This window comes from Artemia sp. Qi Xiang Cuo, chromosome 19 (assembly GCF_049724085.1).
Source record: "Artemia sp. Qi Xiang Cuo chromosome 19, ASM4972408v1, whole genome shotgun sequence".
NCBI lineage: Eukaryota > Metazoa > Arthropoda > Branchiopoda > Anostraca > Artemiidae > Artemia > Artemia sp. Qi Xiang Cuo.
This window is the reverse complement of record NC_142812.1, coordinates 35,092,767-35,109,298: the sequence shown is the minus strand read 5'-3', so window position 1 is coordinate 35,109,298 and position 16,532 is coordinate 35,092,767. Positions and strand designations below refer to the sequence as shown.

General features: G+C 36.6%; 2 protein-coding genes across 6 annotated transcripts in view; one reads left to right on the top strand and one right to left on the bottom strand.

The window, feature by feature from the left end:
- Positions 1–3,272, top strand: part of BCL7-like (chromatin remodeling complex subunit BCL7B-like protein) — a 36,465-nt gene extending 33,193 nt beyond the window's left edge. The window contains exons 4-5 of the mRNA XM_089105689.1: positions 267–381; positions 3,049–3,272. Of these exons, the coding sequence (XP_088961815.1) occupies positions 267–381; positions 3,049–3,149 (216 nt within the window). The 3' untranslated portion in view covers positions 3,150–3,272. The remainder of the gene's footprint in view (positions 1–266; positions 382–3,048) is intronic.
- A 2,706-nt stretch (positions 3,273–5,978) lies between these two features.
- The window catches only part of LOC148940774 (CCA tRNA nucleotidyltransferase 1, mitochondrial), a 115,676-nt gene continuing 105,122 nt past the window's right edge, over positions 5,979–16,532 (bottom strand). For 3 of the 5 annotated variants that reach the window (XM_089105168.1, XM_089105169.1, XM_089105166.1), the window contains 2 exons: positions 14,319–14,491; positions 5,979–6,568 (listed from right to left, as the gene is read on the bottom strand). In XM_089105168.1, coding sequence (XP_088961294.1) covers positions 6,429–6,568; positions 14,319–14,491 — 313 coding nt within the window. In that variant the 3' untranslated portion in view covers positions 5,979–6,428. The remainder of the gene's footprint in view (positions 6,569–14,318; positions 14,492–16,532) is intronic. The other 2 variants (XM_089105165.1, XM_089105164.1) reach the window with 1 other exon arrangement.

Below are 16,532 nucleotides of genomic sequence, written 5' to 3'. Positions count from 1 at the left end.
TCTATTTGCTTTAATTGAGGCTAAGAGATGGACTATTACCAAGGCCGTACCCAGGATTTTTTTTTCGGAGGGGGTTTTAATAAAAAAAATTGTTTGGGGGGGGGGGGTGCACAAAAAAATCTCAAAAAACGCACACAAAATTTATTTATGTCCATTTTTGTTACGTTTTTACGAGTCAGACAAACCTTTCAGGGGGGGGAGGTTCGAACCCCCCCCCCTGGATACGGCCTTGACTATTATCACACTAATGATATTTTTTTGTCTAGAAGCGCAAGCCCATCCGAAGTCAAACGCATCATGGAATTGGCAAAGAGAATCAGTCAGTAAAGAGGCCAAGCACTGAAACTAGTCTTATTTATGCTGGTGAAGATTCAAATACAAGTGAGTAACTCTCGCCACGAAAAAAAGTTATTAAAGGCTGATATATCCTTCTTAAAATTATTCAAAGGACCTAGTAAATTGATTACTCAAGCGATTGTAATGTTGTTATGCGTTTTTGGTAAGCTTAGGTGAGATTAATACTTTGTCATTATTACTTTTTTTGCCAATGATAACAACTTGACTTCAGTAATATACGTAATACAAAAAAAGTCATTTATCCTAAAACGCCATGCTTGTTTTTGGTAAAAGTGCAGTTACGGATGATCTTAATAGGGAAATAAAGTAACTCTCTAGACAGGGAAGATATTCTAAAGAGAAAAAATACTGAGGAAGACGTTTTGAGCATAATGATGGGGAAGAAAAAAGAAAATGAAATAAGATCAGATACCATTTTAATACATGCCAAACAGAAAGAAATAAGACATGAATAAAAAACAGATAAGAGATAAATAAATAATAGTAATCATTGTAACACCAAGAGAAATAAGAGAATTATTTAAACTTTAGGATTATAATTAGACTGGAAACTGGTTCTAGCTCTATTTTCGAAATTATTAGAATAGTTCAACTTCTTCATGACAGATGGTAATCAGTTCCATAATTTGACGCCTCGGTAAGTAGGTGAGAAACGTAATGATTTAGTTTTAGTACTAATAGGTTTGATTTCGGTATCTGAGGGTGTAAGATCGAAGGATAAGATATCATTGAATTATGGGAAAGACCACCGAATAGAGAACTAACTTTTTAGTATTTTGATTTTCGTATAAAGAGGCATGTTTAAAACTCTCAGTGTTGCCAGAGGCACAATATAAGCATTCGGAAAAGAATCAGAACCCCTTAGATTAACTAACAAAAGAACTGCTTTATTTTGTAGAACTCGAATACTGGCACTTATAGATGGCGATATAAGCCAACCTAGCCAATTTGAACTACAGTGTAGGGCTCACGGTTGAATCAATTTGAAATGTAGCATGAGCAATATATTTTCTGGGAACTAACTCTTTAAATAGCAAGTAATGTCAGCATTTTATACATTATCTGTGGCAATTTATCAACGCGAAGTTTGAAAGATAGTGAGACACAAATTTGAAACACTGAAACAATACCCAAATAAAAAGTACTAAAGTTTCTGTCAGCGATTATTTCATTTATATCCAACGACTTCACCCTTGAATTGGTGCTTCTGCTGAAAAGAAAACTAGATTGACTAAAATTTAGAGGCAGTTTGTAGGAGTCATCCAATTATGCATAAGTTTAACCGAGTTGACCATCAAATTGTACATGTGTTCCGAAAATTTCGTTGATAGTGATGGAAATGCGTCATCGGCATGATTATATGAGATATGGAGAATGCTAAATGTTTAAGACTTTAAACTAAAGGAGGATATATTCATACCCGAGGAGGAAATTTAGGCTGGGAGATCATTAATATAAATCAAGAACGATAAGCAGTCTAAAATTGAACCTTGTTTTAACACCGGCACTAACTGAATGTAAATTAAACGAAAAACCGGACATCTACCTAATATTTCTGATTAAAAAGCAAACGTCTTAAAAGAATATAAAAACTACCAAATTTTCGTGTCATTGTATCCTCGTTTTATAATTATAACCGTTATCCCTGTCAGGGGCTATTCTGGTTTGCAAAAAGGTGGCAGCAGTTTTAAAACAAGCCTCCAAAGCCTGGTTCACTACGCAAGCAACATAAGGCAATGCAAGGTTCGTGTATCTATCCTTCTGAAACCAAACCTGGACAGAATAAATAAAATTATTATCCTCGAAGTAATGTTTGAGTCGGACATGAACTGGTTTAAAATTAGCTAAATACCGTGTTTCTTCTTTTAATAATAATGAAAAAGAAAAATCATTTTTGCCCTATACAACTTAGTTTTCGTTTTATTTTACCGTTTATTTTTTCTTCCACCGTGAGAATATATCCACAATAAACGAAAATAACAACCTATAGTTCTGCTATAGTAAAATGTCTAAAATAATTGAGTATGTAGCCTAGGTTGTATAGTGTATGTAAAAGAGCCTTAAACTATGTAAAATATTCCAATTTTGAAAGTCTTAGGCAGGTTGCATTTAGGGTACATTCAGGCATGGGGTTACCTTCATGTACCCCCCCCCCCTTCATAGTACATATTTAAGCGTTTAACATAGATTAAAGTTCAGGAGTAAAGTAGACCTCCGGGACTCTAGAAAGTGGACTTTATTGACTATCAACTTTGCTTATTTAAAAAGATATTCCATTAAATAAGGATCAATGCTAAAAACTGTTTTCGCTGTTCAACTTTAAATTATTCTATAAATGCTGATTTGTCGATGCTGAAAAATAAATTCAGAATATTCTCCAGGTTCAAAGCACATAAGCAAATACCTACATTCCTTAACATGTTCTTCGTCAGATGATCATTCAAATATTAACATTCAAAACGTCAATGAATCTTCTTTCTGAATTTCTTCCTCTACATTTTCTATGGACTTCACTGAACAGTTCATATTCTTGTGTGCGTATGTAAGCCGCTTGATATCAATATTTTTGTTGTCTCTGAAGATATCAATTAGCATAATGTCTTGTGAAATGTTTCTGTAGTTGCATTCTTTATAGCGGCTTATAATGAGACATCAGTTTGTAGTAGTAAAATAGCATTATATTTATTTTAGGCTTTTCGATGAACAGCGAGAGTCAAGGACCAACGGACTTCAATGCTTCTATTGTTGGAATGTCAGAAGATTCGAATTCAAGCTTTCAACCAAATATGTAGAAGTCATCACTTCTAGAATTTGTACATAAACACAAGAATATTTACCTAAAATGACTACATTAAGACTTTTTGAATGTTTTTAAACTATCACTTTTGTAAACTTTTGAATAGATATTTTGAAGATTTTTAAAACTGTATCCTTATTAGGGTTGGGCGGTCCCATTCGTTTCTAGAAGGTTACTATGCTACCTCCCGAAGCCTAAAAGTCGTATCTCAAGGGAACTTTTGGCTAGGAGTATTTTTGTGCGTCTTCTAGAGGTGGCTTTTTCGTATGGTTTGTTTGTTCCATCGCTATTTATGTTTTTTTTTTATATATTTAAGTTTTGGGTATAAAATGATTTGAGAATGCACCTGAGCATTCAGTTAGAGCCAAGTTCCGCGCTGTCATGCCAATTAATTACCATTCTTCCTTCTTTTACCCTCCATCATCAGTGGTTACTCAACTTTTACAGTTATTTCACGAGGTCAAAAAAGTTGCGCGTAAAAAAAAAGAAGAAAAATCAATCCTCTTTCAAAGAAAAAGATTTGGCTTCTCATTATTTGCCTTAAATAATGTATTCTTTACATTTTATGACTGATGATGGTAGTGGGATATAGAAAGAGGGTAGTAATAAAATGTAATCGAATAGGACTGTTAGTCTCATTTAGAGTTATTTTGGCTGACATTTGGCCCGAATACGTTACTGTTGCCTATATTCTATCAATCAAAAACAAATATTATAGCCTACATGGCGCAATGTGTAGCCGAAAATGGTGAATGCATGCTGCTATCTCTGTATTCTAACTGTCCAAGGAATTAGTCAAGATAGTGACACGTCTCGAGGTCTATACAAAACACATCAAGCGAATCTGACCATTAAAGTGGGATAAATTAGACTAGAACAACATAACTAGAATTATTCTAGACTTTTGCATCGAATTTTCCGCAGATAGTTCAAATTATTTTTAACAACTAAATATTCTAAGAAACTCAAATGAAATATAGATATTTACCAAGGCACTCGGTATGTTTCTGCATAAGTGAAAACTGCCCAACTTAGTGAGATTGTGCTTCAAACTGATTTTTGTATCACAGATTATAGGCTGGATGCTATTTCATAACCATATCGTGAAGATCTACGCTTCTAAAGTTATTCTGTTCTGTGACAAATTTCAATACTGAATTAAACCTGACAAGCTTATCAAGTTATATTACCCGCATAAAAAATAACGATGCCACGGGGCAGGCGGACATTCCACGAAAGCTTACTTTATGGAGGTGAAGTTAATTTCAGTTTAATCTATATTACATAATCGTATTTAGGTAAGATTAATCATACGAGTATAACTGGGGACCAGCTTTTCTGGGTGTTAGGTTGTTAAAATCAGTTGTTTTGAAGTTTTTTTTTATCTCATGGCTATTTCAATTATTTCAGCTATTTTCAATTATATGCTAATACGACTTGTCGTTCTTAGTTTAGATATTCCTTAAAACTACAGGAATGACCCTTATCGGCGCGTTCTAGACAGAAGACCTTCAAAAGTCTTCCGGAGCTAAATTTTATTTCATGCAAGGACAAGATTTTATAGAAAACCTTGGATTTTTTGACGATTCAGTGTTTTACTTTCTACTTATCTCTGCATTTTTTATATTATAACGATTATTAGAAATAATTTAAAGAAAATCGAATATGTTTTCTATAACATTATATTAAACTAACAACAAAAAATATCGGCCCCATCAAATGAAATGATAACTAGAATTATTTGACAAAAATGATTTGTCCTGTGTCGGAAATATGAAACTAGCTAAAATGTGACAATTTACTTAGTTATACTTCGCTTTGCCCAAAATGCTTTTTCTTTGTTTGACATTGCTGTACATGTGTACAATCTCTCATGTCCTTTCCTTTGATATTCATGCATAAAAATTTTAAATTATAATTATGCGTCAATCGTCTTACAGATACAAGACCAAATGTGGTTACTTCGATGTTTTCCATGCTATTAAGTGTTTTACGGATTGTTCAAAATTTGCGAAACTTTTATGTTGTCTTTTGCCACTAGACTAATACGCTCATGGTCCAGAGTTTACATGGCTCAGGATGTTTAAGAAAGTAAATTATTTAGCCTACGTGAACCTGCTTTAAACGTTATCTAACAATTAAAACAGTAAAAGAGTAGCTCGAAACAAACAGGATGTATTAAAAAGCAATTTTTAAATGTTTGAAGATCTGATTTGACTAACGATAGCTTCAGTATAAACTTAGTAGTTTCGAACAGGATATACAGGGGGAGAGGAAGGTGAGCAATAAATCGTATGTACCCCCCACCAATCTCCATACCTGCTGACGCATTCGAGGAAATAAGCTAGGGCCGATCTTGCGAGACAATAATAATTGACTTATTATACATTCCTCAGACGACTGCAGAGCTCAGAGTTTGATTGAATATATTTTCGGAAGTACAAAATTGAGCCCATAAATTTAAGTTTTGTCTATATTTCAAGACCTTTAGCTAAAGTACCACTAAATTAATCATCACAATTGTGCGTTTTTGGCCCAGACAAGCATTAAAACTAAATGGCCAGAAAAATATTTCCGCAATGTAGGTAAGTCTGAGGGATCTAAAATAAATATGTAGTTACTATGAATACTTAGTTACTTTAAGTATGAATAGTGGTATAATTTTATTAATAAAACAATTTAGCATTATTTATGTGTATTTAGTTTTTCGGGATATGGTCAAGTGAGCCCTCCCAACAAAATAAAAAGTGCAAGAAATACTTTTTCTATTAGCTTATAATTAATATTATTATTATTAGCTTATAATCAATTAATCTAATAGCTTAACGAATCTCCGTGTCTCAAAATTTTGCTATTGTTAGACTGTGATTTTTTTCCATTAATATAAGCTTTTCATGTTGCAAATCTAGAAAAGTAGTTACTGGTACATTTTGTCAGTCAGCGTCGTCGACACATTAAAAGCAATAAAGAAAAAATGATAAAAGTGACGGTGTTTTAATTTGATATTAAAAGCTTATCCACAAGGAATGAAGTTCCGAACTCGCATGTATTTAGCCAGATACCACTGTCAAGGCATCATTGCGTTCCACCTATCAAGATTGCGTGGAACAAAAAACACAAAGCCTGATCGGTAAAAATTTCTCTATACACTCATGTTAGTTAAGCATGAAGATTGCCGAGGTTTGTGTAAATTTTACTTATTTGACAATAGGGGTTGTATTGAACGATAGAAAAATCAATAGTAAAAAAACAAGACTAGTAAAATAGATGCAAATCAATTATTAGATCTTTTTTTATTACTTTCTTCAAGAATGGCAGGGATCATTTTGGCCAGGTCTTCAGCTGAAATGTTGCAATCGGTATCTATCCACTTATCCTTCAATTTATCTATCACAACCGACATCATCCTCCCACCTGCAAATAAGAGCAAAGGTGAAAAAAGACAGGTAGAAAATTGGTTCGAATCAACATTGCACACGTGATCAAACCTTAAATTTCTTTTCATTACAGATACTACTCGGGTTATAGCCCACCACTAAGCACCCTTCCAATACGGGGTTAGTTACAATCGAAATTGGGTTGCACCGCATGTTGATCTATCTGTTATGTTAGGTGTAGGTCTATTTTTCTCTTCTCTTATGGCACGTCATATTTATTGCTTTGCCTTGTCCATTATTCGTTACTCTACAATAGTCGGCCCTCCGAGAACTGCTTATCTATGAGAACGCCGCGTTATGCGATGTTGTTATGTCTTCTAAAAGAACTGAGTCAGTTAGATTACGAGTAAGATATTATAATCACTTAAACCAGGGGAGCCAATAAGGGGGGATAGGGGACAATTGCACTCTATATAGTTTGAAAATACACATTTTATGTACTTTCATAAAAAAATGAAAAAAAGAATGCCCCCCCCCCCCTAGATTTTGAAAATAAAATTTTTTTTTATCTTCATTGAAAAAAAGGAAAAATCCTTACTTCCTCTTCCGCTACCCTTACATTTTCGTGAATTGGCACCCAAATTGAAACTAAAACTTTATATTAATCGTTATTCAATAAAAACGGCGGAGCTTTCATTAAACGTCTATCACGTTATATTCGTCCTAAAAACTTTGTTTCTTCTTGGACGGCTACTTGTCAAATGATTAAATTGTGTATTGTTTTTTTTTGTAGAGTTAATTCATTTCAATTCAATATCATTCCAACACTTTGTAACAGGAGGGATCATTATTCCGACAAGTTTGTGTCATGAATCAATGCATTTCAGAAAACGTTATAAGTTTTCAAATAAAACTTAATACTAGCACTTCGTTATATGATACTTTTGCAATTGCTGGCTAAAACACAGTTTCATTCAATGGCTCTGGAGAATCTTTGTCTTTTTTTTTAATCCCAGACGATAGGATCAAACCAAACTTTTCGTAGTACAGTTTATTCCTTGACATACAGTCGTTCAGACAAGTACACAAAATTGTCATCGGACAGTGTTATTGCGGAACTTACAACATATATTAATCAAGTTTTCAATGCACCCATGTGTCAAAACCACACTCGCCACTGGTAATTACCGAGGGTAATTACCAGGAAATTACACAGGTAATTACTAGTATACTAATTTTAGTTCCAACAATTATCTTACTGTTCCTTTAAATATTTCATCTCCAAAAAATAACAATCTGAACATGTAGTCTATATCCTACATTTTGGCTGCAACTGTTTTTCATGCTATTAAAGAAACCATCCATTTGGTAAGTTTTCAGAGCCTAACTCACCTAATCTAACAAATTCGGCCCTAAGGGGCTTGTGATAGTGACTTCAAAAGAATACCCTATTACCTTTTAGGCAACTTATCCCTTTTAATATCAAATTTTAAACCTAAATTCAAATCCATCACTTTTACCAGCCCCCAAAATTCCTTCCTTTCACTAACCTTTTTTGTTCTACCTACCACTTGTGGATCATCAGCCAAAGTCTAAGAGATTGGCATCTTATTTAATAGCATATTCTCTCATAGCCATATTCTCTACGAAGGCAATGTATGCTTTCCTTTTATATTCTAGAGTTTCCTCATTCAACATGAGCAAACTATTAACATTCCTTCCTAGATTAGCTACAGAACTGTTATTTTGGATACCTCATTAATTACTTTAACGTACACTGAATAAAGATAGGACTTTCACTGCAGGTTTTCTATGTGTTAAATAAAACTTGTGTCCATAGTACACAGAATATAGGACTAAAGGAGTCTGACTGTTTTGATGTTTCTTGACTATTGCTCTAGATATGAAAATTGGGTCAATGCATCCTCTTCCTTTCTCATACCGCACTGTTCTTTTCTTAAAGCTTTATTTGTAACACTTACTTACTTAACTAACTTAAAGCTCTTGCCCGACAGCGTTGCCGGCGTAGAGGGAACCAGACGTCAGGGCCGTTAGTCGTCTCCAGAGTGGTCTGTTTTGTGCCAGGGTAGGAGCTTCACAGGGACTAATGCCCCACGCCGTGGTTTGCTCGTGAAAGATACCCACTCATCTCATTAGTGGTGTAACACTGGGGCATTTCCAGTTATTCGCAGTTGGATCAAAGTCCAATATAACCCGTGCAGGTGTTTCATTAGGTATGCGAAGTAGATGAACGTACCAACGCAGCTAGCGGGACTCAGCTGTTCAGACAAGGATGGTAATTTAAAGGACAAGAGGATATCCATGTTCCGTACCCTGTCGAGCCACCTAACTTGTTCAATTTAGCGGAGGTGTTTTGTCTGGATATGCGACTGTTCATGATATGCGACTGCGTTAAAGGCCAAGTCTCTGACGAGTACAACACGACACCTGCTTCCGAGGCAGAGTAGATACGAGCTTTCGTGAGACGGCTGATCTGGGGTTTGTGAAATATTGTTCTCAGTAAGCGGCCGAAAACGGCGTTCGCCTTTGCCACCCTTGCTGATATCTCTGCATCTAGATTTCCGTTTGAGCAAACAATTGAACCAAGGTAGGTGAAATGCTTGACTATCTCAACATCTTGGCCACATACTTCTATAGTTGTCAGGGGGCTGCATGGTGTCTTGTCCACAGGTAATATTTTGGTCTTGGTGCAGTTTACATTTAAACCAAGTTTTCCTGCAACAGAAGCCAGCGTTTCCAGTGCAGTTTTGATGTCAGTGAGATTTTCACATACCAATGCAACATCGTCAGCGAAGTCGACATCTGCCAGAACTCTTCCAGCAAAATCGATGCCAAACGGATGCGCCAGCCGCGTTTTGTTGAGAAAATGGTCTACGACACAGTTGAAGAGTTTGGGAGCAGCAGAGTAGCTTTGCCGAACACTATTTCTAATTTGAAAATGTGATGAGAGCTGGTCATTTACAAGAACTGGACTTTCGGTCTTATTGTGTAGTTCTTTGAACAGATTGACAATTTTCTTAGCTACACCAGCAGATCGAAGGATCAGCCATAGTGACTGTCTGTTGACAGTGTCGAAAGCAGATTGAAAATCGATGAAGGCAATGTACGCCTTCCTTTTACATTCTCGAGTTTACTCTGGCAGCTGTCCAAGTGTACGGATCTGCTCAAGAGTTGACTTTCCCGGCACGAACCCAGCCTGCTGGTGGTAACGAAGGGGTGGAGATACTTTGCTGCCAGCTTGAGCAGTAACATGGCAAAGAGTTTACCGGGTACCAAGAGCAGAGTTATTCGACTATTGTTATTACATTCTGCTTTACTTCCTTTCCTCTTGTAGACTGGCACAAGTAAGCCAGTCTTCCAGTCTGATTGTATTATTTCAGAGCGCCACACAGTATTAAACAGCATTTGTAGCCAGAGGGTCACGGATGAATCGCCATTTAAAGGAGTTCTGATGTCAGGCCACATATTCACAGCGCTTTGTTGTTCTTCAGCTTTCGTGCTGATGCTTTAGTTTCTTCTGCTGTAAATTCAGTGCCATCGGGGGCAGGTGTAGCATTCTCAGCCGCAGCAGTAATCTCGTCGTCAATTTGGTCAGGTGGGTCTGATTTCAGTAGCTTCTTGAAGTGTTGCTCCCACTGGCGAAGGCACTGTGATTTGTCGTAAATATTTTCGTCACTGGCGTTACGGAGATACGATATAGTTTGAGTGTATTGACCTGAGAGCTCACGGAGGATCTTATGTGTGGTTTCAATGTACTTTTTTGGCTGCCTCTTGCAGCTCGCGTGCTTTTTTGTCGATAAAAGCTTTATGGTCTTTGTGCAACATAATGTTACGTTCTTTATTTAGTTTCCTATACGCTGTCATGTCACCGTAAAGCCGGGCTCCCCGTCTGCGATCAATAATGGCGAGGGACACGTTGCTGATCCAGTCTTTTTTCTTATGCTGTTTCATTCCAGCAACCCTAGTTGCAGCTGCAAGAGCATTCTCTTTGAAGACCATCCACACACTTTCACTATCATCGCATTGCGTAAGAACCTCAAATCTGTTGGATTTTTCGACGTGATACTGTTTAGCCAAAGCGGGGTCTTGCTGGATACGGTAGGTATCAATTTTCCGAGGTTTCTGGCTGGCTTTTGTAGCTTTCAGGCGAAGCCGGATTTTGGCTGCAACAAGACGATGGTCGGTGTTCCCAAGTTCGGCGCCTTGGTAGGTGCGACAATTCTGCACAGAAGACAGCCATTGCTGGCGTATGATAATGTAGTCGAGCATCTTCTTCGTTGATCCATCATTGTTATACCAGGTTTACTTGGCTATATTGGGTCTCTGCAACCATGTGCTTGCAATGGTAAGATTGTGGGCGAGACAGCAGTTCAGCATTCTCTCTCCGTTGTCGTTTAGGCTATCTATTGTTACGGGTCCAACAGCGAAATCCCACAGGTCAGACTCATTTGAAATGCTAGCATTCATATCTCCTAGAAGGACAAGGTAGTCATGGGGAGGTACTGACGAGAGCTCAGAACTTAAAAGGGTACAAAGTCATCCTTATCTTCTTCCTGGGTTTCATTTGTGGGGGCATTACAATGATTATGGTTATTTTTCCATGTTTACCATAGAGCCTTGCTCTCAGGAGCCTGGGTGCAACTGGTGTGAATGACAGGAGGGCCTTGCGTGCTGTACTGTTCAGCACTAGGCCAACGCCTCCTCGTTTCTGGTGACCACCAGAACAAAGTAGTGTGCGCCCTTCACCAATGTACTCCTCACCATCACCAGATAGATGTATTTCAGTGATTCCAGCAATTGTAACTTTATAGTTCTTTAATTCTCTGGCTAATAGAAGCATTGAACCGGGTTGGTTCAGTGTAAAAACATTCCAGGTGGCCACATTGATGCCACCTTGGTCAGCCATATTCAGAGGGAATCGTCCGTGGGCGGTCTGAGGTCGAGACGGGGTTTGAGATGATATATCCGAGGCTGAATTTCTGGTTCCATTCGTAGCAATAGAAGTTTCAGGAGGAGGGCTGCCAACCCAACCGTCCCTACATGCGTTTGGTTCTCTGGTGTCTAGCTAGGTATCCAGAGGCACGTGGAGGTCGTTCTTCATGCGCCAATTTGCATGGGAACTAACTCCGGACATCATTACCTTAGTAGTCATGTCTTAGTAAAATCACCACCATCATGCTAAGTAATTTGCCTCATTATATGTTCAATTCAACTCAATTCTGCAATTTATTCTACTCAAAAACGACTATTTATAACAAGACAAAAAAAAGAAGAGAAATAAAAACAAAGAACGGAGCATATTAAGAGCTTAGCCATTTTCAAAAGGCTCGCATAAATTCAGGAGAGAAACCCTAAAAATTGGCAAAAATAAAGCAGAAACCAGCTCGTTATCAGACGAAGTGAATCTTTCACGCGGGGAACCACACATGGCCTTATTCAGTTGAAGAAACGTTGGTAAATAAAAGTTTACACATATCTCAGTACGACTAGCATAGTGTGAAAATATATGTAGAAAGCCTAGGGAATCATTATACAAAACTGATACGAAACTCATTCGTCTGAGTCGAAACCAGAACAATACAAAATATATGGTACAATAAGAACAAGAAACAGTTTTAAACATAATTTGGGCAATGACTAAACAGGCAATCCACCTGATGGGTTCTGAGATAAAGAGGCTTCAAAGCATGGCAAATACGAGCCTTATCAATCCAATACTAATTAAAAATAAAACTAAGGTAACAAAATTCCCTCACAAAGGATCGATCACTACCACAATCTAACGTTTGGGATGAAGGATGCCTGATAGTGATGCGAGTGAAAACACACATACTTTGTCTTTGATGAGTGGTACAGTCAGCAGAAAAAAACTCTGTCACATCTTGAACAGGATATTAAATTCAGTAATCAGAAGCATAACCTGAACTGATAATAAATACGTTCAATGTGGTTATTGCGCACAATAGCACTGAGGTACTTATTAAGAACACCACATTTTTCAGTTATAATACCATCACATCATCACCACAAATATCATCAATCAATAATATTGTCACTGACGATGGTGTCCTGACGAACACCATTTACTGAAGAAACAGGTGGACTCATTTCCACCCTTTCAACAAGCGTACAAAGTCTGTCTCTGTAGCAACAACAAAAATATTAGAAATCTGAGCAGCGCAACACATGTGGCCCTCATCAGTAGAACTTAAATGTTAACGAATACAGATTTAAATTCAATACGGTTGCCAAGTGCACTAGTACTGATGCAATTATTAAGATAATTACATTCACAATGATATAAAGATTACCGGAACAAGAGTAGACAATACACCTTTTTGGCGAACAACATTTGCTGAAGAAAAAGGCCGACTCATTTCAGAATCCCGATATCTCATGAAACACTGTCTCGTAAACTAAACAGAAAGGACTCTTAAGCACAATATATAGAACACAACAAATTATAGCTCTACCCCTACTCAACAATAAAATGCTATACACCATATTTTCAGCATTTAGTTCTACATAGATACATGTATAACACATAAATAAATACTAAAATCATAAAAATTTCTATTCTAGAAAAAATATTTATAAAAATATTATCATATCAAAGAAATTACTTGAGGCACTAAGTTCTACTTTCTTCAGCAAATTACGAGAAATCCTCATGCCATTATATATCACAGACAAACAAATGTGGGAGAAAAGCAAAAAAAAGATCATCAAAATTTAAATTACTTACTTACTTACTTAAGTTTTCTCACGCTTTAAGGCACAGAAGGTAGCAAGAGTTGTCCTACCACCCGCAATATTCTGAGATTGTGTTACAAAGTTCCGCTAATGATCTGTTTGGGATAGCAGCCTCCTTTTCTAGGGAGCAGTCTATCGATTTGCAATATCTCCAACGTCTTTTGCGAGCCCCTTCGGTTAATAAGGTTTTTTACCCATTGCCCTAATCTCTGAATTTTGCACTCTTTCTAACCACTGAACTACGAGCATTTTTCTTAGGCATCTATGTTTGAATACAAAAACCTTTTCTCGGCTGTTCTACATAACCTCCATGACTCGCAGCCATAAAAAAACACCAAGAATACGTTACTATTAAGTAACCACAGCCTGAGCTTCTGGGAATGCCTAGAGCATCTCCATTCACTATTAAACAAAAGAATGTTGCCCTATACATGCTATGAGTAGTATAATCTCTCTATTACAGTTACCATCTTGTGTGATCACATTCCAAAGATTGCTAAACTCAATCATCACATCAATACCACAAACTCCCACTTGAAGATTTGCTGATAAACTGTTACCTACTGAATTTGACAAAGCCTTCGCCTGGCTGACATTTCTTTGGGAACTGGTTGGGGAGGCTTTCGCTGCCAGATCATTTATTTTATTCTACCTGTCTTCACTGAAGGTTGATAGCAGGCCTCTATTTGTGCCACATAGCTCTTATGCTGCGACACTCAGGACTGAGTTGGATTCCGCCATGAAATTTGACTTGCTCGCAGAACAAAATCGATGGCTTGTAAGTAATAAGACAGAACAAAGCTTTACCTTACTTCAGATTCGATAAATATTACTTCAAAACGTATTGTTAAAAGAACTTCTCAAATTATAATGTCATGCGATGAGTAATTCCTTTAAATATCCGCAACCAAAAGGGTTTCATTTCAATTAATAAATTTTCTCCTATTCTGTCTATCTTGAACAGGTGGTTAAACGTTACAGGTGTATTTACCCACTAGAATTCAAATGTTTACCTGGAACACCCTTTTCTTTCAGCACTCCTCCTTTTACTGGAAACTTGGGAGGTTCCCATTCTGAAAATTCTTTAAAAAGTGATGTTTGGCCTTTGTATTTTATCAGTTCCTCTATGTATATCTTTGCATCTTTCGGGGGCTTCTTGCTTCTTAAAGTTAGTTTTTTATAACGCCTAAAATATAAGAAAAAATTCAGTTTTGCTACTTTTTCTTTATTACATAGGGAGTATGCCTCAGAACATTGCGAATTAAAGAGACGCTGAATTTCAGCAATTTACCAGGAATAAAAAGAAGAAGAGAAAATGCCTCGACCAACTTAGGAAGCTAGCACAACAAGTAAATTAGTAGTGAAGATTTTTATTTAAACTAAAAACAAAAAATTTAAATCAAGCTGGATCGTATAAGCAAAAACCAAGTCATTGCTAGATAGCAATGATAATTTTCTTTTTCTCCAACCAGTCTTGTTAGTTTTCTGCTTGCTTTGAACTATGCAGCATAAAAATCTTTCTCCCTTCGGATGATCATTATCCATTTTATTTCTTTTTCAACGACTTATTGTCTTTTGGTGGGAAAAGGAAACACAATTTCATCAGTAGAGATTTCAAATTCTAAGCAACATAATTTATTGCTGACAATTTTGGCTAAAATTATTTATTTGCTGGAAGCTTATTGGAACATACATCCAAAGCAAAAATAAAAAAAAAGTAAAATAAAGAAGGGATAGTTTTTTGGTTCAGTCCCTTCGAGTATCGGCTCAAAACGGGCGGCATGGAAATGCTGCTCAAAACAGCTCAAACGGGCTATCGGCTCAAAACGGGCGGCTTCGTATGGAAAGCTTACCTGGCTTGAAGCGAAAGCTGCAGAATTATTTTATGTGAGAACCGCTATTCTTAGACACAGTTTAAATGTTTAAAATTTATTGACAAAAGCCTGTAGCCGTCAAAAAACAAAACTTCGGATCAACTTGAACCAAGACGGCAAGAGGAAAAGCAAAGGCCCTAAATCCAATTCTAACAATTTTTTTTCTGATTTTAAGCCACCTATTGAAAGTTACAAATGAAAAGAAAATGAACAAGACAATCCCCTTCAATCCAACAGATTGATTGCTATCTAATCCTCAGCCAACACAAAATTCCCGAAAGCAAGTAAAAAGCAGTTTGCTCACAGCTGAATACAAATTTAAAAAATATTTTAATTACACAAACTTGACATAAAAGAGTTTTATTGCATGTTCATACCGAATTAAAGCTCACTAACCACTGTTTGGGCAAATACTTGCATCATTTTGTAAGTTTTCAGTACGTCATTGTATGACGATAGACCACAAGTCCTAGCCGTTTTCTTTTTGTTTTAACATCTCTAAACGTATAATACCCCAAAAAGAAAATAAACAAAGCCCTCGTTCCAAATCCCACAAAGTGGGCAAGTACAGTAAGGCTCCTTTCCAGTCCTCGTTCTACGCCCATTTTCATGAAGGGGTAATCAATTTGTTAGAATACAGGTCCAAGATTGTAACGAAGCACAGCTGCACAATAAAAAAAAAACTTGGAACAAAAAGAAATTTTTTATCACTTTATATCAAATTGATGGTGGTAATTACAGAAACTAACCTCCAAGGCCTGCTCTCTAATATCCCAAATCCTTCGCTTAAAATCATTTATTGGATTACATCCTACATATAGTATTATCAAAAGACGGTATTGGAGAAAAGCCATCAAGCTAAGCAAGTGAAGTTGCTTCAGTGGTACTCCCTACTTTAATAAGAGTTTTAAGTGGATATAAGTTGCAGAAAGTTGGAAGTGATAATTAACCTAAATTAAAAAAAAAAAAAAAAAAAAAATCTTGCAAGGCCTTGCTTTGCAAAGACTTTGTAATACAAAGACTTTGTATTTTATTCCATATAAGTGATATATATAAACAGGAGTGAAGATTACTTGAAGGAATTCATTAGTGACGTCACCAATCATTCCTATTGAAATAAATTTAACCAATCACGTCTTGAAAAATCTACATCAGGTATTCTTTCCTTCATATTAGATAAACATTGAGAACGGCGATTTATTCGCGCTGTATTTCCTCTGTAAGGTGTATTTTGTTACTAGCTGACCACGAATTAAGGAGTAGAATCACGCCGGACTCTTCCTGAGAACCACGTGTTATTTTGCCGTGCTTAACACCAAATACATATATTAAGATCAGTTGTTTGAGCAGATT